At 43.5% G+C, this 27,933-nt stretch overlaps 1 protein-coding gene across 5 annotated transcripts in view; it reads right to left on the reverse strand.

Annotated features, from left to right (window-relative positions):
• GRIP2 (glutamate receptor interacting protein 2) overlaps positions 1-27,933 on the reverse strand; it is a 371,385-nt gene that overhangs the window by 92,650 nt on the left and 250,802 nt on the right. The window contains exon 1 of one of the 5 annotated variants that reach the window (XM_053378051.1): positions 15,511-16,370. The exons of the other annotated variants lie outside the window; for them this stretch is intronic. Coding sequence (XP_053234026.1) covers positions 15,511-15,550 — 40 coding nt within the window. The 5' untranslated portion in view covers positions 15,551-16,370. Of the gene's footprint in view, positions 1-15,510; positions 16,371-27,933 lie in introns of those variants that run through there. 5 annotated transcript variants of the gene reach the window in all.

Genomic DNA, 27,933 nt, shown 5'->3' on the forward strand with positions numbered 1-27,933 from the left:
GGTTCGGGCTCTATTGGACCCCAAGTTGGCCCTGCTGCCAGGTGGTGAACCAGTTTCAGGCTGGTACAGCTATCTACCTGACTCCCATCACCTTCCATCACCACTCTTGGCCTACATACAGGAGCCAGTCTGGTCCAGTAGTGGGGCCTTGCCCCAAAATGCCCCCCCCCGCAAAGGCTATAGGCCTGGGGCACAGAATCACAGGCTAAATTAATAGGACAGCAACATTAATGGATACTTCTGGAATCCAAGAGATTCCTGAATTCTTTTCTAGCTACATAGCTGCATGTTCAGACCCAGAGACCTCCCCGCTAAATAAAGACACATTTGACTCAAATTTTAGTTTTGGTTTTTGGCATAATTTAGGCCACAACTTTATTGATTACAGAAAGTGAGTGGTTGCATAGGCTCTGGTTCGACTAGCTCCCTGCACCCTTGCAGGCAGTGCTGACCCAGAGCACCAGCATAGGTCAGCCAAGGGTGAACACCTGAAAAGCCAGGAACAGACTATGTTCACACACCCCCCCAAGTGCGCCCCTGGACTCAGGCATGGGCACAACTCCCTCTCGGGGGTTGACCAAACTAGTTGAGTCCCTGGATTCCTTTAATGGAATACCCTTCACATAGGGGTGGCAAGACCATTCTTCCATCCCTATCACCTGAACCAGTGCCTATCCGCAACCTTACAAGTTGTGACGCTTTGCTACGTGGCAGATGAAACCCAAATGGTAACAGCCAATCAGCCAAGTGGGGAAATTCCTGCTGTGCCCCTGTCCCAATGACAGACGACACATGACGGCGTAGCAAGGTCAATCGCAAAAAGAGTAGGGAGAGGTGGGCAGGTGTTCCGAATGCACAAGCCGAAAGAGGAAGCTCTGGGTCACGTGCATGGGTATATATAGGTCCCTCGATCCATCTGGACTGTGCCCCATTGGCCAGATTAAACCCAACATCGAGGGACCTACCAATCGGGTGTTGTGGCTGACCAATCTAACCCACCCACAACACAAGAGGTCGGTCTCCAGGTCTCACTGCAACACGTGCCCTCTTTTAGGGAGGACATCTAGTGCTCCTGTTGAAGCCTTACTCACACTCTACTGAATGGGGAGATGAACAGGGACATTAATAGGGCTTCTCTTAAGTAGGGATGAACAAATCTGTCACTCTCTCAGGTGGTCTTTTCTTGAGTCTTACATTCAAGTCTACACCATATCCACAGCTCTTTACAATCCTTTTGTTAAAAGAATCCTCATGAAAATGTGCCAGCGTTTTAATGCTCATTTCTCCTAACGCACACATTTTTCTAACATGCACATTTCTGCAAGCGTTTCCCCCTAATGTAATGCGTTTGTGTGTATTAGCTTCACTAATATATGCATTTCTATGCACAGTTTACCTCAGCATATGCATTTTTGTACACTTCGCTGGAGAACTGCGCTACCAAATTCAGATAAGCACAGATTTCAAAGGGTGGCTGTGCTTCAGTTCACATATCGTTTCAGAAAGTGCAAATCAGGTAGATTTGCCTTTAAAATGTGAACTGAAACAACTTTCTCCCCCACGCCTACTCATCTTTTTCATTGCTGTGGAACCTGGGCAGCTTCATGGCTTTCTGCTGAGCTATGGATAATAAAGCAGGCCAGACAATGGCCAGAGTGAAAATGGGGAAATCTTGCCCTGAATATGACCAAGCACAGGTACAAGCAGATAATCGTGCCTACCAGGAGGCACTGGCAGCAACAAAGGAAGCGGGTTTCGGCAAGCTTAAGTAACCGCCCAGCTAAGCTTTTAAGGGTTGTGAATAAAGCTAGTTGGTGCCAGTCCTTTGTCAGCAAAAGCCCAGGGAGTGCAAAGATGTTTTATTATGCCCAACGTGTTTTGGAATTAGGAAAGTCCTTCATCAGGGGCAACTCAGGTGGTATCCCATTTATGGAAAAGACAAACTTCTGTAGCTTTCTGAACGCGTTCTCTGAGGCCTGGTGCAAAAAATAGATTTGCAGGGAACTCAGAGGATACATGTTGGGGGTGGGGCTGCAGGAACAATACCACCAATCTGGGGGCAGGGCCAACAAGCTTGTAATCCACGAGGTGTGTGTGAGAACAAGTGAACAGGACTAGGGAGAAAGCCCCATGCGTTTCCATGTGTAGATGCCAAACAGAAATTCAAGTGAAAGCATGCAGGCAGCATGCTGCTCTGAACCTGCCCCACTCCCTCACCCTGGACATGTCATGTGAACAAGGCTACACATTTCAACCTCCCATCCTACGATTCTGCTTCTTGTTCATGTTCCACAGTGGACAACTCCCAGGTTGCTGCTGTCTTGTGCAACTTGCGTGGAAAGCGCCTAAGAGGCAACAACCATTTCCTGGCTGGCTGGTCTTGTGGGCTTCCTCAGGAGCCTCCAAAGTTTTGCAAATCTACCAGGGAAGGAGGTACTGTCAAGTTTTCTAAAGGTGGCCCACCAGATGATGTTCCCTTGTTGCTAGGGCTTCTGCTGGGAACATGGTTGGTTGCTGATTGACAGGGCCAGAAAGGATTTTTACTCACCCCATGCTGAGTGAGGTTTTCACCTTCCCCCTAGTGAGAGTAGTTACTATCATCAGGCGTTTCTATTTCTAGCACAACTTTGGTGGGCAAGGCACCAGTCAGAATCATTTAATCCAAGGCAGGCCTTACGAGGCCTTGGGGCCAGCCCTTTCACTTCTCAGCCCAGGTTGCAAACTGGAACTCATATGCTTTGCCTGCACCACAGTGGTGACCATTAAGCTGGCAACCCCCAGAAAGTGTGACGGGGAGCAGAAACTGGGCTGGGCCAGGCATCGGGAAGCAGAAAAGTTGTCAGATCACTGATCCATGCCCTATGCCAAGCAAACCTTGTGCACTTGTTGTATTCAATGTGGCCTGTTTCCCCCACAATTGGTCTGGCTGTCCTGGGGCTGAGGAACACCTGCTCATGGCTCACAATGGAAGTAGACTTAATCAAGTCCATACTTTCTCCCAACCCTATCTTTGCAAACATTCCCTTATGCCTCAGTGTCTTTGCACTTGGAAAGCACAATTTCCAAGTTTAAACTACTACTCCAGTGCCTTTTGAGAGGTATTAAAAAGGACTGAGGTTATTAGTGAGCCTGCCAAAACTCCCCCCACCCTTATGCACAAGTAAACTGGTAGTGAATGAACAGAACCATACCTACAGCAGGTGATGCCACATAAAAATACATTGAAAGGATTATGGCAGAATTTGATAATGAGCTTAAATCAATGGGAGATGAAGAACATAAGGAGGTTCCAACATAGTCTAAAAGTTGTATATAAGTGGTTGCCTTTAGGGTTTTTACAGCCTTTCAATCCTGCGCACCCCCTTTCAAATTTGCAAAGCTCGTGGCACTGTTGTGTAAACCACTGAGCCTTGGGCCTGCTGATTGGAAGGTCAGCAGTTAAAATCCCCGTGACGGGGAGAGCTCCCATTGTTCAGTCCCAGCTCCTGTCAACCTAGCAGTTCCTAGCATGCCAAAAAGTGCTAGTAGATAAATAGGTGCCGCTCCGGTGGGAAGGTAAATGGCGTTTCTGTGCTCTGCTCTGGTTTTGCCAGAAACGGCTTAGTCATGCTGGCCACATGACCCGGAAAACCTGTCTGCGGACAAACGTCGGCTCCCTCGGCCAGTAAAACGAGATAAGCGCTGCAACCCCAGAGTCGTTCGCGACTGGACTTAACTGTCAGGGGTCCTTTACCTTTACCTTTTTATTCAATCAATCCTAAACCTTATGAAGATTTAATTCTCCAAATATGATTCTCTAACCAGCGTTCAGCAAAGTAGCTGTATTTCAGAAAAATAAATACCAGCTTGTGTGTGGATTATGCATCCAAGCAAACAGGAGTCATTAGAAAATGAAAACATGCAGCACAGATGTTAGCACTTCAGAACTGATAGAAACATCTGTAGATTTAAGCAGCAAAGCCATCCATTGCCCAGTGGTACATGGCTTGGATAGGAACCGCTTCATCTACATTGGGACAAGGATATTTGCACAAAGATGTTGAAAACTGGACAGTTATAGAAAAAGTAAGTCAATAGCAGGTGGAAAATCACAATTACAGAATCCCTGGAAGCAGTCCCATACTTCTCCCTCCCTCATTCAAGTAAGTTATACAAAGCGAGGCAATGTAATATAGAGTTTTGGGTGGAGGGGACAAATTTGGGTGTTTGCATTTTAATGAGAACCTACCCAATTCACACTTCCAAAACTATAATACGATGAAAACATAGTTATCCTTCAAAAATTCACACTTCATCAAATTTTATAATGCAATTCTCCATATACAAAAATACATATACGAGACAGAGTGATCTTAAAAAGACATATCAATGTAAATAACATACAAAAATGCATTATCTCAGGGCAGTTTATATTATGAGAAATGCACACTAAAATGCTGACTAAATTTCTGTGCTTTTTTCCCCTAAGCAAATTTCCTAGTTTAAACTACTTTACAAAATGAAGAAATGTGGTGAACTGAACGAAATTAAAATCGACAGGTTCAATTCATCCCTATTATACCTTGAATTAATTTTCTGGATGAATTCCAGAGAAGTCTTGGGCAGGTTTGCCCATTGCAACACATTCCTTGTGCAAGTGGAATACTCTTTTATCAGTGGAAATAGCAGATCAAAGCAAAATATGAATTACAGAGCCAAAGTCATGACCCCAACTTAAGTGTGAGTTGGGTGAACCGCATCTTGCCCTCATGAGAAAATTGGGGGGGCAGCAGATGGCTTATAGTTAGAAAATAGTTCAACTGGTTGATTTGAAACTTGGCAGTGTAGCAGAGGAAGATTTGAGGATGTTCCCTGCTGAATTTGAATAGAATTGATAATAAATTACATATTTTGAGTTAGTTACAAGTTTAGCAGAAGCAATATAGAAATTCACATGTGTGCTTAGCATGAGCCCCTGTTGCCTAGTAGCAGCCTGAGGAGGAGGAGAAGAAGTTTAGATTTGATATCCTGCTTTATCACTACCCAAAGGAGTCTCAAAGCGGCTAACATTCTCCTTTCCCTTCCTCCCCCACAACAAACACTCTGTGAGGTGAGTGGGGCTGAGAGACTTCAGAGAAGTGTGACTAGCCCAAGGTCACCCAGCAGCCGCATGTGGAGGAGTGGGGAAGTGAACTTGGTTCACCAGATTACGAGTCCACCACTCTTAACCACTACACCACACTGAGAGGGATCCCAGCGTCCTTGATGGGCTGCATAGCATTTCAGTAGGAATAGTGCCAAGGTGGTGGATAGAGAAAGGAAAGTCTTCCTTTTCTGAGGGGAAAGGGTAGGGGTGTTGAAGGAAATAAGAAAGAGAAATTCCCCTTATTCTCCAGAGCAAATTGGGGGGAGGCATGGAAGGGAATGTTCCACTGTGCCAGCGTAAGTCATTCTGCAAGTGAAATGGCTTTGATACAACCCAGTTTAAATAAGTGCTAAGTACAGTGGTACCTCCAGTTACAAACTTAATTCGTTCTGGAGGTACGTTCTTAACCCCAAACTGTTCTTAACATGAAGCGCAATTTTGCTAATGGGGCCTCCCACTGCCACCGGCGTGTGACTTCCGCTCGCATCCTGGGGCAAAGTTCGCAACCAGGAGCATCTACTTCCAGGTTAGAGGAGCTCGTTACCTGAAGCGTTTGTAAGGAGGGCGGTACATAACCCGAGGTTCCACTGTATTTTTCTTTCTAGACTCTCATTGTAATCCTGGTCTCCATCCTAATTACTACCCTTATTCAGAAAGAGAGAGAGAGAGAAAGGGAGGGAGGGAGTGTGAACACCCTTGACTATAGACTTGAGTGAACAAGGAAAGCTCTTAACACAACTTGTTAAACAAAAAGAGAGATGAGAGCAAATTATACTTGCATTGCATCTGTCAGACTGAAAGCAGCAAATGAGAAGGGCAGAGAGAGAAATCACCAGAGTTTCCCTCAGCTGCCCTGCCTTCCCTGCTGCCACAGGGCCAATGGCCTCCTGGGAAGGATACCAGGAATGTTCTTGTGATACCTGGACCATCTTTTCCCACAGAGACATCTTCTGCCAGAAACATCCTGATGACTTGGTGTATGTTTATATTGCTTAATAATCTTTGAAATAAAACAAATGCATGGATGCAGCTTGTAAGGCACCTTGGGAGGATTTACATCCTAGAAGGTGGGCTATTAATAACTGCAATAATTGTTGCACTTGTTAGAATTAGGTGCCTTCATTTGTAAAAGGAACACAGCATGCCATAGGATTGGATTATTGAAGTGTGGGAGATTAAAACGGGTGGGTCCCTAGGGAGATTGATGGGGGCTTGGTGAGTCTGTGGCTTCACAAGGCTCTGTTGGAATAGCAGCTGTAGAACCACAAGGAGTTTGAAGAAGAGCATAAGGCTTCTTGTGGGCCGGGTGGCAGCACCCTCCCCCCAGATTGGAGGTGAAATATCAACAAAGGACCCATTGTTCAAAGATGTGATGATGATGGCCACTAGCTTTAAAAAAGTTTATGATCCTCACAACAATCCTTTTAGTCAATGCCTCTCAGCCTATTTTTAAACTATAGTGGGAACTTTCAGAAAATCTCAAATATTACTATGGCTAAGTAAATGTATTAGAGCAGCTGTGGAGGACCTGAAGACTGCATTCCCTAGGTTAACCTTGCAGGTGAGGGGTGTCACATGATGGTGGAAGTGGGTGGAGTCAATGCTATAATGGGCAGGGCCACCACACACACACACACACACAATAAAAACTATGCAGTCAAAGTTTAGAATTACAACAATTTAATTCATGTTAAAAGAGCCAGCATAACACAGGTTTCTCCTTTTTCTAGCCTGACATTTAGAAGAAGAGGAAGCAAAAGAGGCAGCAAAGCCTCACAACTGCTAGATAATAGTTTTGTTAAATAAAAGAGAGTCCTAATAAAACAAGAGAGTTGTTGCCTTCACCAGAAAACTATTGTGTTGTTCCTCCGAGGGATGATGTCATCAGGCAAAATAGGTTTCATTTCATTTCATTAGGACTGTTATTATTTGATAAATATATTTTTCAGCACTGCTTTGAAGCTTCGCCTCTCCTTTTCATCCCTCAGGTTCATTCAGAGACATGGTTGGTAGTTACCAGAGGTCTTGGGTGAAAATGGCAGATGACTTGTTGAGGGGAGAAAGACAAATCCTTTCATGTTGCGTGTGCCCTTTCGTAAACTTGCAAGTTAAGTGCCACATCAATTGCTAGGCATGATTAAGTGTGCACATCTCTTCACATCTTGACAAGGCTAATCACTTTCATGAGTCCATTTCAGGAACCAAAAATATGCAAGGCAAATTAGCAGTGATTAAAAAAAATTGCATGCCAGCCTTTCATGGTTCCCAGGTGTGGGGGCCCAATTTGCTACAAGGCAATTTTCATTTCTTTCTTCCTAAAAGCCCACATCTGCCAAGTACGTTGGCATCTACCGAAGCTAGGATATAAATTTCCCATGAAGCAACTTCCTTCAGGATGAATTGAGTGAAGGCTGAGCGCATAATTGTAGACTTCTAGTTTCTTTTAAAAAAAAATCTGGGAGAAAGATATTTTTATCTGCATCTACAGCTGAAAATGGCTGGGAAAAGATACTTTTTATAAAGCCTTCATATGTGAGCATATAATTACTAGAGCCTTGAACAATTTATTTATATAGATATCACACACAGAGAGCCAGTGGGGGGAAAAAAAAGCTCTATTCTTATTAATATAATAAAAATGGGGGTGAGCTTAATGGGTTTTGACAGTAGATACTTGTGTGAACTCTATATTATATATATTTTAGGCAGCAACTTCTGTTCCACAGAAGGGAGATGCTCACTTAGGCAGAAGGGATGCTCACAAGTTACTAAGCCAGTGCAATTCAGGGGATAGAAAATTGGGTTTGTTCTGACGGATCTAGGACCAAGCTCCCTATAATTGTATAGCCTTGGGAAATTACCTCACCCACAATTTCCTATAAATAAGATCTGAATAACAAATGATGAAGGGTTTGCTGGAAGGGTAAACACTCAAGGCTACAAAAAACACAGCAATTTTTTGGGGGGGAAAAAATGTACCAGTATTATGTGGCACTGAAAAATAAAACTGGTAAGGAAAGGAAAATTGAAGAAGCAACAAGAAAAGGATGGTGTAGTATGGGCAGTTGCTAACTTCACTCCTGCTGACATGCAGATTTGAAAACTAGCTCCCTCTGACTCTAGGTTCCAGCCTACAATTGTAGTAGAGATCACAGGAGAGCAACTTTGTGTATCACTGCTGTCTGAATTGCCCCAACAAAAAAAGGACAGGACGTGCCAATAACGTGAAGTAATATTGCCAGATATAACGCTGGCATTCAACATCACGGAGGACCTAAATTTAGCACCCAACCCATCTCTGATCCACACTTTCTAACTTTCTTTTTATCAGGCCTGAACAAGCAGAGAGAGAAAGGCCATCCTTTTTGTGTCTTTCTTTTGCAGATATACAAAGCACACGGTCCTTCTTCTCTGGCTGGACAGAACATGTGATGTCCACCATAACTGGGGGCTTGGAGGATGCACTCCTGTTGCAACATTAAGGAACCACCACTGCGGCTGGAACTACAATTTAGTTTTAGAGAAGCCTAAAGTACATAGGTTAGTCACACTGAGATGACATTAGGAAATTTCACAACATTGTTGGCCCCAATATACCGAAACCTATTGCGCTTAAAGTTATTTTTTTACTCATTAAGAAGTTTCTATACCATCCTTCACCATCAGTTTCCAGAGTTACTTACAATTAAAAAGCACATCAGTGCAAAAACAACAACAACAAAGAACAGAATCAAGACAGCCTAAAACTCAGCACCTGTTATGTATAAATAGAATAAAAAGGTCAGTTGAAAGACTTTCTAAAAACTTGAGAAGGAGTCAAAAGAAAAGTCCTACCAGATCAAACCAAAGGCCCATTTACTTCAGCAGTCTGTTTTCACAGAGGCCAACCAGATGCCTATCTATGAAGCCGTAAGCAGGGCCAGACTTCAACAGTGCTGTCCCAGCAACAGGGATTCAGAGGCATGCTGCTGCCAAAAATGTAAATGGTATATAGTCATTGTGGCTAGTAGCTACTGATAGCCTTTTCCTCTGTGAATTTGTCTAGTCCCTTTTTAAAGCCATCTGCATTGGTGGCCATCACTATGGCTTGTGAGAGTTTTCGGTTCCACAGTTTAACTATGTCCTTATCCTTTCAATGCTGGTAAACACCAGGCAAGCTCCCCAAGTGAGAGAGGGTCCCAGGCTGGTCTGGCCTGATTACGGGCAGCTTCATCAAGGCAGCAAACTTGGGAGGGGTGGTGACAAAAGAGAGGAGGAAAGTGTTGGGCCCTGCACCCCCAATCTAATCCGCTGTCCTCAGGTGTGGTGGAAGACGCTATCCCAAGTGTTGAAGTAAAAGTCAACTCTCAGGCTCATCAGTTTGTGTATGTGGAATGGGATGGCGGCGCTGCCATCTTGCCCTTTGCCTCATGCAAACAAGCATGTCTCAGGCCACTGTTGCACCACAGCTGAGGAGCCCTCCTTGGCTGACACCCACCACCCTTAAGATGTTATACTACTGACAGGGACTGTTGGAGATGAGCATCAGCAGATGACCACATAGGACAGGCAGGTCAATGTGGGAGCAAACTTTCCTTCAGTGGTCCCCTCTTTTGTAAAAAATCAAGATGGGGTGGAAAAGTGAAACACATTTAGAAAATGGAAGATGTGACTGAACCAAGGCCATCTTGGTGTTTTGGTTTTTGGACCAAAAAGAGGAATTTGGAGTTTTGCAAAGATTCATGTATATACACCCCGAAGATGGCCTTGCAGAAATAACATCACAGGTTCATAATATCCTCCTAATATTATCTCCATTTCACCAACAGTGAAGTGTTATTATACTCTTATGTCACGACTCTCTCAGCTGGTGGGTTGTGGCCTGATCCAATGTGGGTTGCAACAGGAGCACTACCACCATTCAAGTATATGGGAAAAGATTAAGGAATGGATCCCCTAATGCATGTTTGGGTTAAACATGAGTCCTGGGTCTGGAAAGGTTGAAGATACCTGCTCTAGGCTTTGTAGAGAACTGTTTGCTTTTGCATTTGACAATCAAGCTCATGATTCTCAGTACAGTAGTATCATTAAGATTAGTGCCTGCAGGACAAAAAATTATTCATGGCTTTTTCCAGTATAGATCTTATCATCAGAGTGACAAGATAAAACCCACCCCTTCCCATTTTGTTAAATATCAAAACAGGCAAACTTAGGAATGGCTTATCATCACTGAAATTGCACTGCCTATGAAATGTAAGTTTGAGGGAAGTCAAGAAGTACATTTTCCTCTGCTGAAAGGTGGCAGGGGGAGCGGGGAAAGGAACAGAAACTGGACTGTGTTGTTATTACTGAACTGCTGGCCCTGACAAGACAACAGTTCCATTAGCCATGCTAAGTACTGTCAGTAGGGTTAATGGTGATGGCCTTTGTACAAAGATCAGATGTTTGCTAAGTCAAACAGCACACAAAAGTCAAACAGCACATAAGAGTTTGAAAGCAGTCTAATGGAAAAAAGCCCTTGAATACACTTTAGGGGAGAGCATACATCTGGCTTGTCAGAACCAGGCAAAAATAAAGGTCACATTTTCAGTACTTCCAATTCTCCTAATAAAATAATCCTAAGCAATTTTGTGGAAATTTATAAGAGCGTTGAAATAAAAAACAATGTTAACCTTATCCTCACCTACATTAATTTTATCCTTAAAAAAACAACAACCCACAGAGTATATAGTATTACTCACTTGCTGCAGAAGGGGAGCAGAGGCTGGGAAATAGCAGCTTGCCAAAAGCATTCTTGTGAGTTTGAACCAGTGACTTCCTGGTTCAGTCATAAGAGCCCTGCCAGATCAAACCAAAGGCTTATATAGCCAAGCATTCTTTTCCCCAACCAGATGGCCCTGGGAAGCTCACAAGGAGGCCATGAGCACAACTGCATTCTCCCTCAGCCACTGTTATATCCATGGCCCTGTACACTAGCATTTGTCCTCCAAGGTTGCTTTTAGACCTTGTGGTAAGCAAATCCTATATAGAGGATTACGAATGTTCTGCCTTTGTTATGTTTGCAATACACACTATGTTTATCTTATTTCTTTAGAGAGAGCGAAATAAACCACTTTATCACCAAAACTACAAGAAGTGTACACCACAAGGTAGAGTATGGTACTGTTCCAGACTATGGGGTATAAAATGGTTACATGCACTCATATGTGGTCGGGTACGGGTGCAAGGGGCAATCAGGTCAAGACCTTGGTCCATTAGGTACAGAGAGCCTTACTTAAGACAGGTGGCACCTAATGGGGGAAGAAGATCAGAAGGCAAGAGGAAAGTTCAGCCAAGAGGTGCTTAAATACAAGGTGGTGGAGGATCTGTCAATTGGAAATACTGAGGTGTTACTGATTGTTTCTTTTCAATGCATCTATGAAAATGCTGTGGAATCTGCAACATGCCCTGCTATTCCAGGAAGCTATGAAACAAGCAGACGATGGCTAGAGTGCCAATGGCATAAGACTTACTGAGAAGATGAATGGAGAATGAAGAGACATTCTGCGGAGCACACAACTGTGCTTATCATGAGGCGGTGGGGATGGAGGCAACAAAGAATCTCTTCAAGTACCAGTTACCTGGAATTCTCTTTCATCCCTGCAGCCACAGATGACACCACACCTTCCCATTCCATGGCTGATGCTATGTTATGGGAAGCAGCCGTCTGACCTGGACCCACCTCACTTCTCACCTCCCTCATCATGCCAAATTGGGCAATGGTATCTTCAGAGGCATCCAAGTCAGCACAGGCTAGAATGCCTAAAGAAGGCACCAAGGTATAGTACATAATCCTACACTGCCCAATAGGGAACGTCCCATCCTCAGACTTAAAAGATGGGTGGGTCATGTCCACAGGCATTTCCACATAGGGATCAGCACCTGGAGTGCCCAGGGCCCAATCATGGGGTACCAACTTAGTTCAATACGTGATGATTGAGTTTGGAAGGAGGGAGTTGTGTGTGTGGTAACAGGACTTAGCAGCAGTCAATGGAATAGGAGGCAGTACAAATTTGTCTTTCACCTGTCACCACGATTTCTGTCGCTATTCCACTGTTTATCTTACACAAATTCAAAAAACGGTTCACACACAAATCCAAACGCAATCTCTATATGATTATTTATAAATATTTATAAACCACTCATATTATAACATATTGGAGCAGTGTTCAGGAAAGGAAAAATAAGCAGTAAATATACACCCAAAGTGATAAATTTAAAATAAGAGTACAAAACTAGAAGATGATCAGTGGATGATATTTAAGAATTTAATTCAAAAAAGGCTTGGGTTAATTATTTTTAAAAGTTATGCCTGTATGTGATACATCTAAATATAAAAGATTTTAATGTAACTATACTTTAATAAGGAACAAAACACCCAACAGAATTCACAAAAAGTGGGAGTGGGGGGATAAAGAACTTACGGTCCAGTAATGGGGAAATTGGTAGAAGGTTGTGATATTGGTCCTGGTAATTACAAAAGGCAGTGGAATCTTTATTGAGCTGAAAGCTCCCACATATATAAATATTTGCCTATAACATACATGTGCCTACAGTGAATGTCTAAAATTTAGTGTTATTATTAACATTTAAATAGCTACAATTCCAGATCAGTTTTGCAAATGTCTAAAAACTGAGGTGCACCTTGGTGAATGTTGAACAGAAATATGCTCAGTCGACATTAATAATAATAATAATAATAAATTTTTATTTATATCCCGCCCTCCCCAGCCGAAGCCGGGCTCAGGGCGGCTAACAACAATCACATAATCAAACAATCAAATAAACCAACATTCTAAAAATATTTCATTATAAAATTAATTAAAATCAAGTTAATGGCAACCATTAAGCAAAACTCTGTGCAGGTTGCCAGAGGAGGGAGTCAGGCTGCGCCCTGACCAAAGGCCTGGTGGAACAACTCTGTCTTGCAGGCCCTGCGGAAAGATGTCAAGTCCCGCAGGGCCCTAGTCTCTTCTGACAGAGCGTTCCACCAGATTGGAGCCGCAGCCGAGAAGGCCCTGGCTCTAGTTGAGGCCAGCCTAACCTCTCTGAGGCCTGGGACCTTCAGGATGTTTTTATTTGCAGACCGTAGGTTTCTTTGTGGGGCATACCAGGAGAGGCGGTCCCGTAGGTACGAGGGTCCTAGGCCGTATAGGGCTTTAAAGGTTAAAACCAGCACCTTAAACCTGATCCTGTACTCCACCGGGAGCCAGTGCAGCTGATATAGCACCGGATGAATGTGGTCTCGCAGCGAAGACCCCATAAGGAGTCTCGCCGCGGCATTCTGCACCCGCTGGAGTTTCTGGGTCAGTCTCAAGGGCAGCCCCACGTAGAGCGAGTTACAATAATCCAGTCTGGAGGTGACCGTCGCATGGATCACAGTGGCTAGGTCAGGGCGAGAGAGATAAGGGGCCAACTGCTTAGCTTGGCGGAGATGAAAAAATGCCGCCTTTGTTATAGCTGTAATCTGCGCCTCCATAGAGAGGGAGGTATCGAAGATTACACCCAAACTCTTAACGGACGGTGCTGGTATACGACCAAAATGTGAAGAAACTAAGCTATAAGCCATTTTTGAAGTATTTATATGGCAGGGCGGCCTATTAATTCTTCAAAAATACCCATTTTCAGATATGCATGGCCTGGCATCTGGGATTATCAGTATTCACATGTGAATGTTGATACAGGTGAAGAGAAGCAAGCTTAAAAATAACTTAACTTTCCATTTTGCCTGAAGTGGAGTTTATGCAGCTTTAAACTTTCACATACCAATGCAGAAGTGGATGGACTTTAAAAAGGTCTGTCAGGAACAGGGACAAGTCTACAGTATCAGTTTTTGCCAAACTATTCTGGGTTTTCAGTGTCCTCTCCTACTAAAAGGGTGAAGTTCTCTTATGAAACTAAGTAGCTGGCCTAAAGCATGGCTAATTGCCGTAAAGAATACATGAGCAGACAAAACTAGGTTAATATATCCAAATTGCATCTTTTTATCATATAAAACAGGGTTAAGAGGGCAGTTGTGGAAGAAGCCAACACAGGATTATTAGTTTGCCTTTCCTTGTTCATTTATTCAATCAGATCAGAGAGGCAGGTCAAGAAGAAGTTACCCTTTAAAGATTAACAAAGAGTCTAGTGGCACCTTAGCACCCAAGTTTAATGTGACATAAGCAGTCATTGGATCGAGTTCACTTCATCAGATGAATGAAGTGTTATCCTCAGTTGGGAGATGTGCACACATGCACACACACACTTCTTGGGTTGGTTACAAGTATGTGCCTGAACCAACATGTGTGTCCAAGCACACACATGAATTCATTTTCTGATGCTTTGTTACAACAAACTAACATGGGTAGTCCATTTTCTCAAAGTGCTGAACTTTTCTTTCTTTTTTTTACAAGGAGACCACCTAAGTCAGAAGAAGACAACCTTCCTGCCACAGCTGAAAAACCCAAGGGTGACAGTGGAATTCAGTGAGCATAATTAAGCATGAATCACATTTTATCACCGCCAGCTCTCTCTAACAATAGGTTGTTGTAAAATCTATTCAGCTTGCAAAATCACAGCAGAATGAATACTCATTAGCACTCTTCTCAGAGATGAAAAGAAACAGAGAGAGAAATAAGTGTGGTCATTTTCTGCGAAAGTAAACTATCATAGAGTGCAGTTCCTGAGGGCCACCCCGCAGCTTATGGCTTCATTGTGAACACGCGGTAAAATAGATGCACTCAGCCAATTTCAAATGTGGTGGTGTACATTGGGTCTACCTGTGCATTGGGTCTACACACCCTTAATCTGCAATGTGCGGAACAGCCCTCCATCATAAGGCAATTTTCTAGTGAATTAGAACCATTAATGTGTTATATTATTACACTAGACTGACTACTTGATCTTAGGAAGACCACTGCACAGAGTTAGCAGGCTGCCTATTTTTAGCATGCTCCTTTACTACTCAAAAGCTGCCCCTTAGTCTTTTCTATGCAAGCTCAGCTTTATAGTAAAAGGGGAAATACAAAATTACACGGAGCTACACACAAATCCCCCATGGGGTGGGGTGGGGGGAGACATGAAAGCTACAAAAAGACTTTTAAAAGAGGTGTTCAGTATAGCAGCCCACAGTTTCCAAGGTGACAAAGTCAAATTAATTACATGCAAGTGAACACATAAACACAGCTGCTTAAAACAAAAGCATGGAAACCACAGCGAAAGAGCAAAACAGATTTTGAGAGACTTTTAGTAAAGGTGGGCATCACGTTTGTAAAAAAAAAAATTAAAAATGAATTGAAATAAAGTTCGACGGATCAAGTTTCTTTCACAAAGAAGATCAGATCAAATGAAAAGAAATGGAAGGTAATATTTTAAGTCTCACTCACCGAAGTCTGACTGCAAATCCTTTTTCAGCCCGCAAAGCATGTCTGCTATTTATCTATCAAAGCATTCAGCTAAATTGCAAGAGGCACTCCTCTCTCTCCGCCTTGGATGGCACTGGAATCACATTACAGCAGCCTCGCTCTCTCAGGCTGTCTCCCACAAGAGAGTAGGGCTTTACTGCACTCCTCCACTTAAACGGAACAAAGTGCTATTGACTCTACCAGACTGACACCCAACAAATGGTACACTCCCTTGAAATAAAATTTAAAAGCGATGTCAGTCGAGATCTCTAGATTTGGAAAGCAGATAATTATTATTATTATTTTAAAAAGGTGAACAGATCTTTGATATGTTCCCTTAATAAAATCCAGCAACAGATCTGTCAAACTGGCTGGCCACGAGGCAGAACAGGGCAAGAGTTTCTAAACGCAGGCATTAATGAAGAAATTCTGGTTGAAGGTGAAGCAGCATGGGCAAAACTGAACACTGGCTCCCCAGCTTCCGCAGAGAAGGCAAAGCAGGCACTTCACTCCCATCTGCATTCCAACTTAGCGCACGCTGGGGGAGAGCAGCCATCAGCCCACATGGGTGGTGCGCTCTCGTCTTTCAGGCAGTCTTTTGTTGCTCTCACCCAGGAAAAGAAAATCCATAGCAGTCCCCAGAAGGCTGGATTTAAACCTCTTCCTTTGTGTTTCTAAGCCAAAATGCTTTCCCTCCCTTTGCTCAATCCAGCGGCACAAGTGCAAGTTGGAAGGCAGCAGCGATGACTTAAAGGTAAAAGAGGAGAAAAAAATATTCTAAGTTGCAGGCAGCAACATTGTCAGAGTGAGGGAGAAGACTGCAAGTGCTGCAATACTGCTCCACGCCACTCTTTGCTCGCTCGCTCGCTCTCCACCCCCTTTGTCAACCGACAACTGCACGGCCTCCAGCACCTTTCAAGGCAATGTCAAGCTGCTGCCAAAGCATTATGCTCCCTTCTCTAAACACAGAGCCAGGGCACAGGAGCATGAAGCAGCAGTTCTGTCGCCTGATAACTCAATTTAACCCTTCTTCGCAGGGCAAACTGGCCAGCCGTGTGAAGATTCGCATTGCCTGCTTTGTGGACTTCGGATGGTAGGCAGCTAAGTTTTACTCAGAATAAATCCTCTTATATCAGTGCACCTAATGTAGTTATGTTCATTAATTTCAATGGGCCTACTCTGAGTAAAACATAGTTGAATACCACTCTGCAGAGTCTGTTCCCCCCTTCTATTACTTATAATAAGCACCAAAAAGCTGAATATGGACTCTAATATGAAGGAGAGAAAAGGAGCAGACACAATTGCACCTTGCTGGACAACAGAGATTGCAGTGTTGAACCTTAGGGAAGTAGCAGTATTTCTCCCTAGAAGTACCAACTGGCACAGGAAGAAATTTGGGCGGTGGTCACTCAAGCTGAGGCTACTAATTCATTTTAGTCTTAAGAGTTGGGACTACAAGGGTAATGCAGGAATCTTTCCCCTAACGTAAAGCTTGAACCCACAAATTTGAGATTAAGAATCTCAAGCTCTACTGACTGAGCTACATATATTCAATGCACTGATTCAATGTGCCGGACAGTTACGCACCACTCCACCTGCATATGCCCATAGTCATGGCTTTGCAAATGCTTGCAATCTTTATGGAGAAAACGCTGCACTGGGTTGCTGAACTGGTTTCAGTACTAAAATGTCATGGACATGCAAAGAAGAAGAAAAGATGAACTTTCTACCTGACTGCTTGCCACAACCTCACAGGAATACAGAGGCACTGGCTTCTCCAGAGGATTGGGGGGGGGCGCATGACGCGCCATCGCAAGGAGCCAGCAGATGGAGCCAAACGCATTCTGAAAATTGAGGGGGCCCAATTTGGCCCCAATACATTCATGGGGCCGAAACTACCTTGGCCCCTAGGAGTCAATGCCCATGTAGAAATATATTTAGCTGCCTTATACTGAGGCACACCATTGGTCCATCTAGCTAAGTATTGCTTACACTGACCCACAGCAGCTCTCCAGGATTTCAGGCAGGAACTTCTCCCAGTCCGAACTGGGGAGGTCAGGGATTGAATCTGGGTTGTTTTTTTCATGCAAAGCAGATGCTCTTATTATTCAGCAATGATCCTTCTACAGAATGACCAAAAGTGCTCTCAGCCCAACAAGTGTATTTGGAAATCTGGCACCTGGATAGCTCAGTTGGTTAGAGCGTAGTGCTGATAACACCAAGGGTGCAGGTCCGATCCACATATGGGATTGCAGGGGGATGGACTAGATAAACATCAGGGCCCTTTCCAACTCTACACTTCTATGATCCTATGATTCTATGATCTCTTACTGCCCAGTTTAAGGAAAGCAAACCTTGAGGTTGCTACACATACAAAAAGTAGCAAGGCAGATTCTGGAGAAGAATTGATATTGCAAAAGGAAGGCATAGATCCAAGGCAAGCCCACAAGGCCACCCTGCACGACCCTGTCTTTCCACACTTCATAACATATTGGCCACGATCTGACCAAAGTGAACACTTTTTATGTCATATTGATTTCTTGAGAGAGCCGAGCATATACTTAAAATCTCTCACTGAAACCAGAGTGACATAAAATTGCTCGACTTTGGCTTGCTTGTGTCTATAATAAATGGTTGGACGTTGTGCTATCCGACTACCCCTTTCGTCTTCCTTTAGGATAGGCTTGAGGGGAAGAGGTTCAAGAAGGCACATTCCAGCCAGTTCTTTATTTAAAGATCAGACAGCCAGGGATTACCCAGCCCAACATTCTTGACACCCACTGTCCTGCTATTCATGCCCAAGCATTTCCCATTCATGATGTGCTTCAGAACAGCATGCCTGAGTTTTTAACACTACACTAATATGCCCGCACTCACGCTAATGAATCCAATGCAGTGTGCTAAAAATAAAATGGTGTGGGGAGAAGACCCTGAAAATGGGGTGATGAAGATGCTTGATTGCATAACTGGAAAAGTTTCCCCTTTGAAAGTTAGCATGGATAGAACAGTGGAAATGTTGTATTATGTATTTAAATAAATAAATAAATATAGTGATAGAGATTGTACAAGACAATGGCCACAAATGGGAGGTGCAAATTTTTGTCTTCATTAGACATGGGAAGTCTCTTTCTTTAACAAAATGGAGAAATGGAAGAACCGTGCTGAGTACTGTGTCCAGTTCTGGGCACCACAATTTAAAAAGGATATTGACAAGCTGGAACATGCGCAGAGGAGGGCAGTCAAGATGATAAACCTACTGGGAACCAAGCCTTATGAGGAATGGTTGGAGGAGCTAGGTATGTTAAGTCCAGAAAAGAGGAGACTGAGAGGAGACACGATAGCTATCTTCAAATATCAAAAGGGCTGTCACAAGGAAGATGAAGCAAGCTTGTTTTCTCCTGCTCTGGAAGGTAAGACCTGAACCAATGGATTCAAGTTACAAGAAAGGAGATTCTGACTACGTATCAGGAAGAACTGTCTGACAGTAAGAGCTGTTGCTGTTCAACAGTGAAACTGACTCCCTCAGAAGGTGGCAGGCTCCCTGCTTGGAGGTTTTTAAGCAGAGGTTGGATAACCACCTGTCATGTATGATCTTGTGAGAATCACCTGACCAGATTCAGACAAAATTACTCTGTAGAGACCCTTTTCATATCCCACAAAAATGCCTCTGGCATTCTTTACTCCACCTGGAGCTTCTGTCCTCACATGAGACCCAAACAATTCAGGAACCAAGTAAACATCTTTATGTATTTATTTACTCTAACATTCATATCATGCCTTTCTTCCATCATGGAACACAAGGCAGCATGCATAAAATTCTCAAGCAGTCACCATCCAATGACTGACTAGAATCAGACCTGCTTAACCTCAGCAAGGTAGTGTCTTCACATGCTTTTAGGTCATACCCTGGAACCCATTAAAAAAGAAGAGGATGAAACAGACAATTGTGACAGACAGTGGAAATTAACCACGACACTATGATTTATGCACAGTAACATCTCTACCTTGGGACAAAGTCACTTGCTTAGGGTTCAAGTGCCTTGAGCAGAAAGCTAAAATTAGCAAAATCAAAAAACCAAAGCACACAGAGGAGAATTATACCCTGTAATTTGTTATTAAGGGGAAAACACCACAGTTGTCTTTGATAAATGCAATTAGTAACAGAGTTGAGTTTGCAATTAGAATCCCTTCACACACTGCATAGCATTTCCCAAGAAAAATCATTGGGTGAGCTTTGGAAATTTTTCAGAAAAAAGGATACTGCTGGAAACTGCTAATTTGGAGTAGGTACAATGCATTAGTTAAAAATGAAAATGAAGCTGATTGTATTAATAGTGTACCCTTTTTAATCTTGCACACACACACACACACACACACACACACACACACACTATATGCATTAAGAAACCTGAACCATCATGGTAATTGGATTAAACATAGTAGGTATGTTTTTTTCCTAGAATACCTCAAACTAGCCCTGCAATTAACTTTTGTATAATGAATGTCCAGAGTGAGGTTATAGCAACACAGCACATTGTGAATGAGAAACCTGTAGCCCTCCAGACGTTGATGGACTGCAATTCTCATTATCCCTGACCACTGGCCATGCTAACTGGGGTTGATGGGAGTTGAAGTCCCACAACATCTCAAGCACCACAAGTTCCCCACTTCTGTTCTGTTTGAATGACAGTCCAGTCCAAGACCAGCTAAAACAGAAAGATAAAATAAGTAAGAAGGAGAACAAAGGCCCTTCAGCAAATACCACCTGGGCAGCAGACCAAGCAGGTCTGTTAGGGTGAGATTTCTTGTATTTCTATTTAAAAATTAAATATAATTTTGAGAAGTTATTTCTGAATTTACACTTATGAAGTTAGCCTATGTCAATTGCATTCAGATCTGCCCCATCTTTTGCGCGTGTAGGACTTCAGGGTGAAGCTCTAGGTTCATGCTTGCTCCAGAAGCAGGACTGGAGTGCAGCTTTCGGGAGTCACCTGTACTAGAATGTGAAAAGGTGTGTTTATATGTGTATATATAATTATTTGTTTATTTGAAGATTTTTCCAATTACAGAAGAGCAGCTCGCTACTCAGACTTTCATTAACCAGCTTTACATTCAGCACTCATTTAAAGCCTAACCACCAATTTACGGTTACATATTTTTCTTCCAGAGCCACCAGAGATCAAATTCTTTGAAAAGCATAACACACAATATATTTAAAAGTCAGGCCTCTTACACATTCTCCTGTTTAGAGTAAACATATAAAAACTACACACCAAAAAGAGTTATATGCCAAAAATGGGAACCATTATTCTGAGAATGCACCATTCAAATTAGGATAGACCTAATCTGCACAGGTATTTTAAGGTAAAGGGACCCCGACCATTAGGTCCAGTCGTGACCAACTCTGGGGTTGCGGCACTCATCTCGCTTTATTGGCCAAGGGAGCCGGTGTACAGCTTCCGGGTCATGTGGCCAGCATGACTAAGCTGCTTCTGGAGAACCAGAGCAGCGCACGGAAACGCCGTTTACCTTCCCGCCGGAGCGGTACCTATTTATCTACTTGCACTTTGACGTGCTTTCAAACTGCCAGGTTGGCAGGAGCAGGGACCGAGCAAAAGGAGTTCACCCCGTCACCGAGATTCGAACCGCCGACCTTCTGATCAGCAAGTCCTAGGTTCTGAGGTTTAACCCAAGGGCCACAGGTATTTTATCCACCATAAAAGCAATCCCCATTCTTTGACCAAACCACCCCTTAATATGTGGCACCTGGAGGGCATTGCAAAGGAGTTGCACAAGAGGAAAGTCAGGAAAGCTTGCAGATGCCCAAGCCTGCAAGTTCATTATAGGAATTGATAAAATATTTCCTTCAAGACCAGGATCTCATCACCACACAGACCCATAGGGCTTCTCTAGGTATCTTTCCATAAAGATGGGATTCCTCTAGGCATTCTTAAAAGCTAATTCATCATCAATAATTGGCACTGCAAGATAAATGGACCTTTCCAACAAGCAATTATAGCTCTTACTTCAGAGATAGAAGCTGCCAGTGCACAAAAAGAAGGGAGAATATTCTCGTTGAGTTTTTGTCTAGAGTCGTCCTCATTAACATTCTGTCTTCCTCAGAATTGGAATCCAATGAGAATTACCATACATGTTTGGCTACACAATATTTCAGTAAACAACCACATCCATCTTGGGCCTACTAAAGCTACAGCAGCATTGGCAGAGTCGGTAGCTAGGAGGCTTAAAAAAAGAAGAATCAGTCAGCTAGGAGCACCACACAGGATTGTGATTAATGGGAGAGAAGGGGATGCCAAAGTGACCCTCCATCTGACACCGGCCTCTTTGAAGTTCCAGGATTATGCAACATGTATAACATCTATACCTAATCAGACTGGAATGCATGCCAAGATAACAGACTGATATTCAGTTCCAAGAAGCACTTTAGAGCAAGTGGAAAATTATTCTTTATTCTTATTTTAAAGAAACCGAAGGCATCGTAGGACCAGAGATATTTATCAGACAAGAGTATTCACTAAAGACTTGAGAGAAACTACTGTCACAGCATAACATATGGAATTGCTTTTACAGTGATCTATTTTCTTTCCATATTTCTGAAGAAAAATTGTGAAAAGGAGATGGACAGAGAGGAACATAATTTCAAAGGCACACACACAACCTCCGATAGCTAAGAGATACGCAAATGAGTTGATAGTTATGTGCTCCATGCAATGGTATGCGACACGAAGAGACACCCAAAACCTCAGACAGTGCACCAAATTTAGAACACAGTGATCTTCTGAGTTGGAGAAGGAAATCCATTCTATGTCTCATGGCCTAATGCCTTCTTATTAGATCCTAAAGAGTCTAGACTAGCTCCCAGTAAATTTCTGAGCACAATTCAAAGTGTTGATGCTGACCTTTAAAGCCCTAAACGGCCTCAGCCCTGTATACCTAGAGGAGTGTCTCCAACTGTGTCATTCAGGCCGGACCCTAAGATCCGTTCCAAGGGTCTTCTGGTGGTTCTCTCACTGTGAGAAGTGAAGTTACATGGAACTGGGCAGAGGGCCTTCACGGTAGTGGCGTCCGTCCTGAGGAATGCCCTCCTATCAGATGTTAAACAACTACAGTGGTACCTCGGGTTACAGATGCTTCAGGTTACAGACGCTTCAAGTTACAGACTCTGCTAACCCAGAAATAGTACCTCGGGTTAAGAACTCTGCTTCAGGATAAGAACAGAAATCGTGTGGTGGCAGCACAGTGGCAGCAGGAGGCCCCATTAGCTAAAGTGGTACCTCAGGTTGAGAACAGTTTCAGGTTAAGAACGGACCTCCAGAACAAATTAAGTTCTTAACCCGAGGTACCACTGTATATGATTTTTAAAAGCCATCTGAACGCAGCTCTGCATAGGAAAGTTTTTAATGTTGGATGTTTTATCTTTCTTCATATATATATATATGTTGGAGGCTGCCCAGAGAGGCAGTGAACATAATAATGGTGTCAGTGAACAGTGTTGGACATTCAGGGAACTGGGCCTCAAATTCCTGTTTAGCCATGCATTCACCGAGAGACTTTCTGCCGGTTGCTCTAGGGGTGCTCAAGATTGCAGCTGGTGGGGGGGTGTTTGTGCACATTGTTCCACAGCCCCCTTTACCTATTACATTAATGCACCAGGAGATTCATCTGAACCCCCTTCTCTCTTTGCCTAACATACCTTTCAGGGTTGTTGCAATGGCAAAAAGGAAAACTTATCAACTGCCTTTTTGAGCCCTTTATGGGGAAGTGGTACAAATGCGGCACACTTAAGTATTTCCTCTTTTTAACACGCACACACACACACTCCTTTGTCTATTGTAGGAAAGGATTTCAGCATGTTACATGATCTAGTATAAATGTAAGATACGCTACCATGGTAAATAATACCCACACAAGGCTTTAAAGAAAGCAAAGCCCTCAATCTTATCTTTTCTTCCGATTTCATGCAATCCCTTGGCACCAGAATCTTTTCTGGGACACTTTGCCAAGCCAAATGGAAAACTAAGTGAGTAGGTCATCACTCTTAATAGGTGTCACATACTTTCTTTTCAATGAGTAACAGTGTAACAATGCATTAACGAGAAATGAAACAGCATGTTAACACTAATTTGCATAGCATTAAACCATGATGCTTTGCTTCCTCGTTCTCCTTTGAAACCATCCTGACCTGCATACGAATCAAGATAAAATTTAATTGCTGGAATATTCAACAGAAGCACTGCGTTTCTGCTTAATAAGACTTCATTTTTACGCTAGCGCATCAGACACCTTTTCTCCAAGGTGCTATATCTGAGCTACTTCAAATGCAAACATATCTTCCCGGGGCTTAATTTTAATAAGCATTGCAACAGGATACACTTTAAAAGCCGATTGCCACATTTTGCAAAAGAGGAAATAAAAAATTAAACGTGTGCATTACGATAAAGCAGGCAATATCCCGGGCATAGGAAGGTAGAAATATTCAAACACAAGTAGCATAAAGAGCTTCCATGACACACCAGCTCACAATACAAAGTGAACATTAGCTTCCCTGGAAGGACTTTATGAAACAGACAGAACAAAACGAACGTGGCTAGGGCCTGGGGGTGTGGGGAGTCCAACTGGGTATAGAAGGAGAAGCTTAGTGACGGGGGCTTTTTCCAGTTGGGGGAGTTTGCACAACAAATTCAGATAAGGTTATTCTCCACCAATAGTCCATGGGACTAGGGCTCCCAGTCATATCATTTCCAATGGGGAAAAATGGCATTGCATGCACCATTTTTGCAATGTGGCATGATAGCCTCATTTTCTCATCAGTTCCAGTCCCCTCCCAAGCAAAGCAACATGCTCCGACGGGGCCTCAAAAGTACTGCTACAGTCTTCACCTGGCCTCAATGGAAGTTGTTTGGGTCTGGACCAGCGGTTCTCAACCTGTGGGTCCCCAGATGTTGTTGGACTACAACTCCCATCATCCCTGAGCTCTGGCCTTGCTAGTTAGGGGTGATGGGAGTTGTAGTTCAACAACATCTGGGGACCCACAGGTTGAGAAAGGCTGGTTTGGACAGAGGAAGGGCACTTGAAGAATTCATTCTGAAGTGAACAGGCCAGATCTGCACCTCTTGGACTAATATGGGGATGAGAATGATCCCATCCTTTGGACTTCTCTGAATTTTTGCAATGCAGTTCCTAGCTTGGAAAACAATGTGTATAAAAACGCACATCTTAGGGGGAAAAAAATATTTACAAACCCGTGCTTTCTGTGATTCCCCACCCCCAATTCTTGCAGGTTTCCTTTTTTAAAAAAAATCACAGATTAATGATGAAACAAGAAGAAATGGACTCATGAATGACCACAGGTAAAACTAAAAAGGAACAGAAATAGGTTGATCTTTCGATCCATAAAAGGAGTCTCAAGGACCTGCAGAACTTTAGCAAGCTCAAACTAACATTCAATTCTTTTCAGATTTAATACTATCTTTGGGCTCATCTACACTTCTGTTTGGGAAAACCTTATCTTCAGCACTGAAGCAGCGTAAACGTCCATTGGGTTTTCTCTGGAATTGACAGTTTGCTCTGATTTAGTGCTAAAGAGCAAGTTTTCTGGGGGAAAGCAGTGGGGCAAAGCTGAAATTGCTCAGACCCCTGCTGAGAAAAGCTTGGGACAAGCAGAAAACCACTTGAACCCCTGCTTTCGGGGCATGGGAAAAGTGGAAGTGGGGATGAGCCCTTAGTCTAAAGTTATTCAATGCTTGTGTTCAGAGACATGCCCAGTTTTCAGCTTTTAAAGTGCTTCCTTGCCTCAGCCAACAGATCAGGAAGGAAAAGGCTGACTCCAACTAAGTCACTTTAGCATCCACAAAACAGTCTCAGTGTGACAGAAGGAATCCACACCAGATGACAAACCCATGTACTTAACCTGTTTGCCCAAAACATTCTGCTTACCATGAGCAAACCTAAATGGCTCTGACTTGCTTGTCAGAGATGACCATACCTTTTTTTTCTTATCTCATGGGAACACATTGTTGTGCTGGTCCAAATTGTGTCACTGTTGGTGCATGTTATTTGAAAACTGATGAAGACTATATTTAATTAAGACAAATCTTAAGACAAAGGTGTATCTTAATATCAAGGTAAAATAAATGCACAACAGTGGCATTTGCACTGCTTGCGGTTGGAACTAGGACTGGAAGACAGATTAAGCATCTCTTCTGGCAGTGGTGTGAAAAGCAGCAGTTGGAAACCGGGAACCAAGTATGCTTGGTTTAGGCAAGCTCTACGGACGCAGGGACTCTGTAAAATGAAAGCCATAGATTCAGCTAAGAAACTGCAAAGAGACAAATATGGACATTTTAAGTCATTATCATTTCAGCTGGAATACTTTAATTGAAAACAACTAATCTTCCAGCAGGTTGCTGAAGGTTTTATAAGCCAAATGGTCTGAGTTTTCTTTTGTATTCACGCTGCAATGACTGCAGGGCAGCATATGCCACTTTTGCGGTCTCTGCCTGCAACAGACTCTTTAATCAGGAGGAGGGACACTACTCAATCTTATTTCTCATGTAGAAACAGGCCCAGCACAAGCAGCCACTCACTGGCCTGCTTCCCAGGCTCCTGGATGCTTTACAGTGGCGAGTGGGATGCTGTTTTTAAACAGGAGCTCAGCTCAGCTCCCACCAGTTTAAGTTCCCACCGAAGACATTGATTTTGGGTCTCCCAAGATTCAGTTTCATTGGATGACCCCAGGTTCTAGAATTATGAAAGACAAGAGGCAAACACATCCACATTCATTTACGTTCCGCTAGGCATAATTTTATACATCTTATGGCCAATGAAGAAGAAGAAGAAGAAGAAGAAGAATTTGGATTTGATATCCCACCTTTCACTCCCTTTAAGGAGTCTCAAAGCGGCTAACATTCTCCTTTCCCTTCCCTCCCCCACAGCAAACACTCTGTGAGGTGAGTGGGGCTGAGAGACTTCAAAGAAGTGTGACTGGCCCAAGGTCACCCAGCAGCTGCATGTGGAGGAGCGGAGACGCGAACCCGGTTCCCCAGATTATGAGACTACCGCTCTTAACCACTACACCACACTGGCTCTCCACTACACCACAATGGCAACTACTGTGGCTACTTTTTTTTAGAAAAGAAAGAAGACAAGTTGACACCTGCTTGCAAATGTGTGGTCTGGCCCTTTATTCCTGTGCTGTTGCATCACTACAGTGTGAAATGTTTAAGAGAGACATAGAGGGACTGATGTAGGTATAAAACAGAGGTTGGCAACCTAAGGTCCATGGGCCGGTAGTGGCCCACGGGGCTCATCTACCTTGCCCATGGTAACCCCTGCTGTCCCCCGCTCTTACTGGCATGGTGCAGCACAGGGACAGACTTCCGGGTTGATGGCACCTGTGCGCATGCGCTCCTCCGACCCGGATGTATGCCAGAAATAGTGTGTGCACACACACGTGTGGGACGGAGAAGAGCTCGCTATTTCTGGCGCACATCCTGGTTGGAGGAGCTCCAGAAATAGCATGTGCACAAGCAAATGGGCACTCCTTGGACCCAGAGGAGCATGCGTCCAACTCCGACAGATGGAGTGTGGACCGGCCCATCGTTCGGTAAGCTTGCTGACCCCTGGTATAAGATGATCTCAAATGCACACAGAAGAACTTTTGTAGGGTGGGGTGGGGAATCAAACAAGAATCTTGGGTATCAGCCTGCAGATACAGAGCCTGCATAACTCTTAGATTACTCACAGATAAAAGCAAGTATTTGCAAACCATTTTTGTCTATACTTTTTAAAAAAACCAACCAGTTTAAAATGCAGATTCTGTCTTGCCCTGTTTTTTTTTGTTTTAAGTTGCAACAGGCAAAGCAAGCAATATATCCTTCAAGCAGACTCAAGATCATGGAATCACAGTATAAGGCTCACAGGATTTTACTGGAAAACTTGAACGGTGTCCAAGACATAAAATTTAATAGAAAGATTCCTGCCATTTCCATTAACACCCCCCAAGATTCTATCATATAGTGCCTGTAGAAGTAAAACCTTAAATTTTTCTGATTTCCAACCATGAAAGTGTTTTTCACCTCTTAAAATCCTGTGAAGGTGAAAGCAAAGGCTACTTTCACATAATGACTAGTCTGGCTGAAACTGGCCCAAGACGTTTAGGTCCTATTTTGAAGTGTGTGAAAGTGGTAGCAGCTCCACACCCAAATAACTAAAATGGATAAGACAGTAACCGCTTACCTGGGGCACTGGGAGGGTAGCCTTTGCTGCTCGGTGCAGCTGTGGCATGGCCCCGGGGGACTATGTTTCACTTCCTGCGCAGTGGGGGTTGGGATGTTTGGCCCTTCCCTCCCAACCAAGCAGGCATTGGCCCATACAAACAAGCCA

This window comes from Podarcis raffonei, chromosome 2, assembly GCF_027172205.1.
Source record: "Podarcis raffonei isolate rPodRaf1 chromosome 2, rPodRaf1.pri, whole genome shotgun sequence".
In the NCBI taxonomy this organism is placed as follows: Eukaryota; Metazoa; Chordata; class Lepidosauria; order Squamata; family Lacertidae; genus Podarcis; species Podarcis raffonei.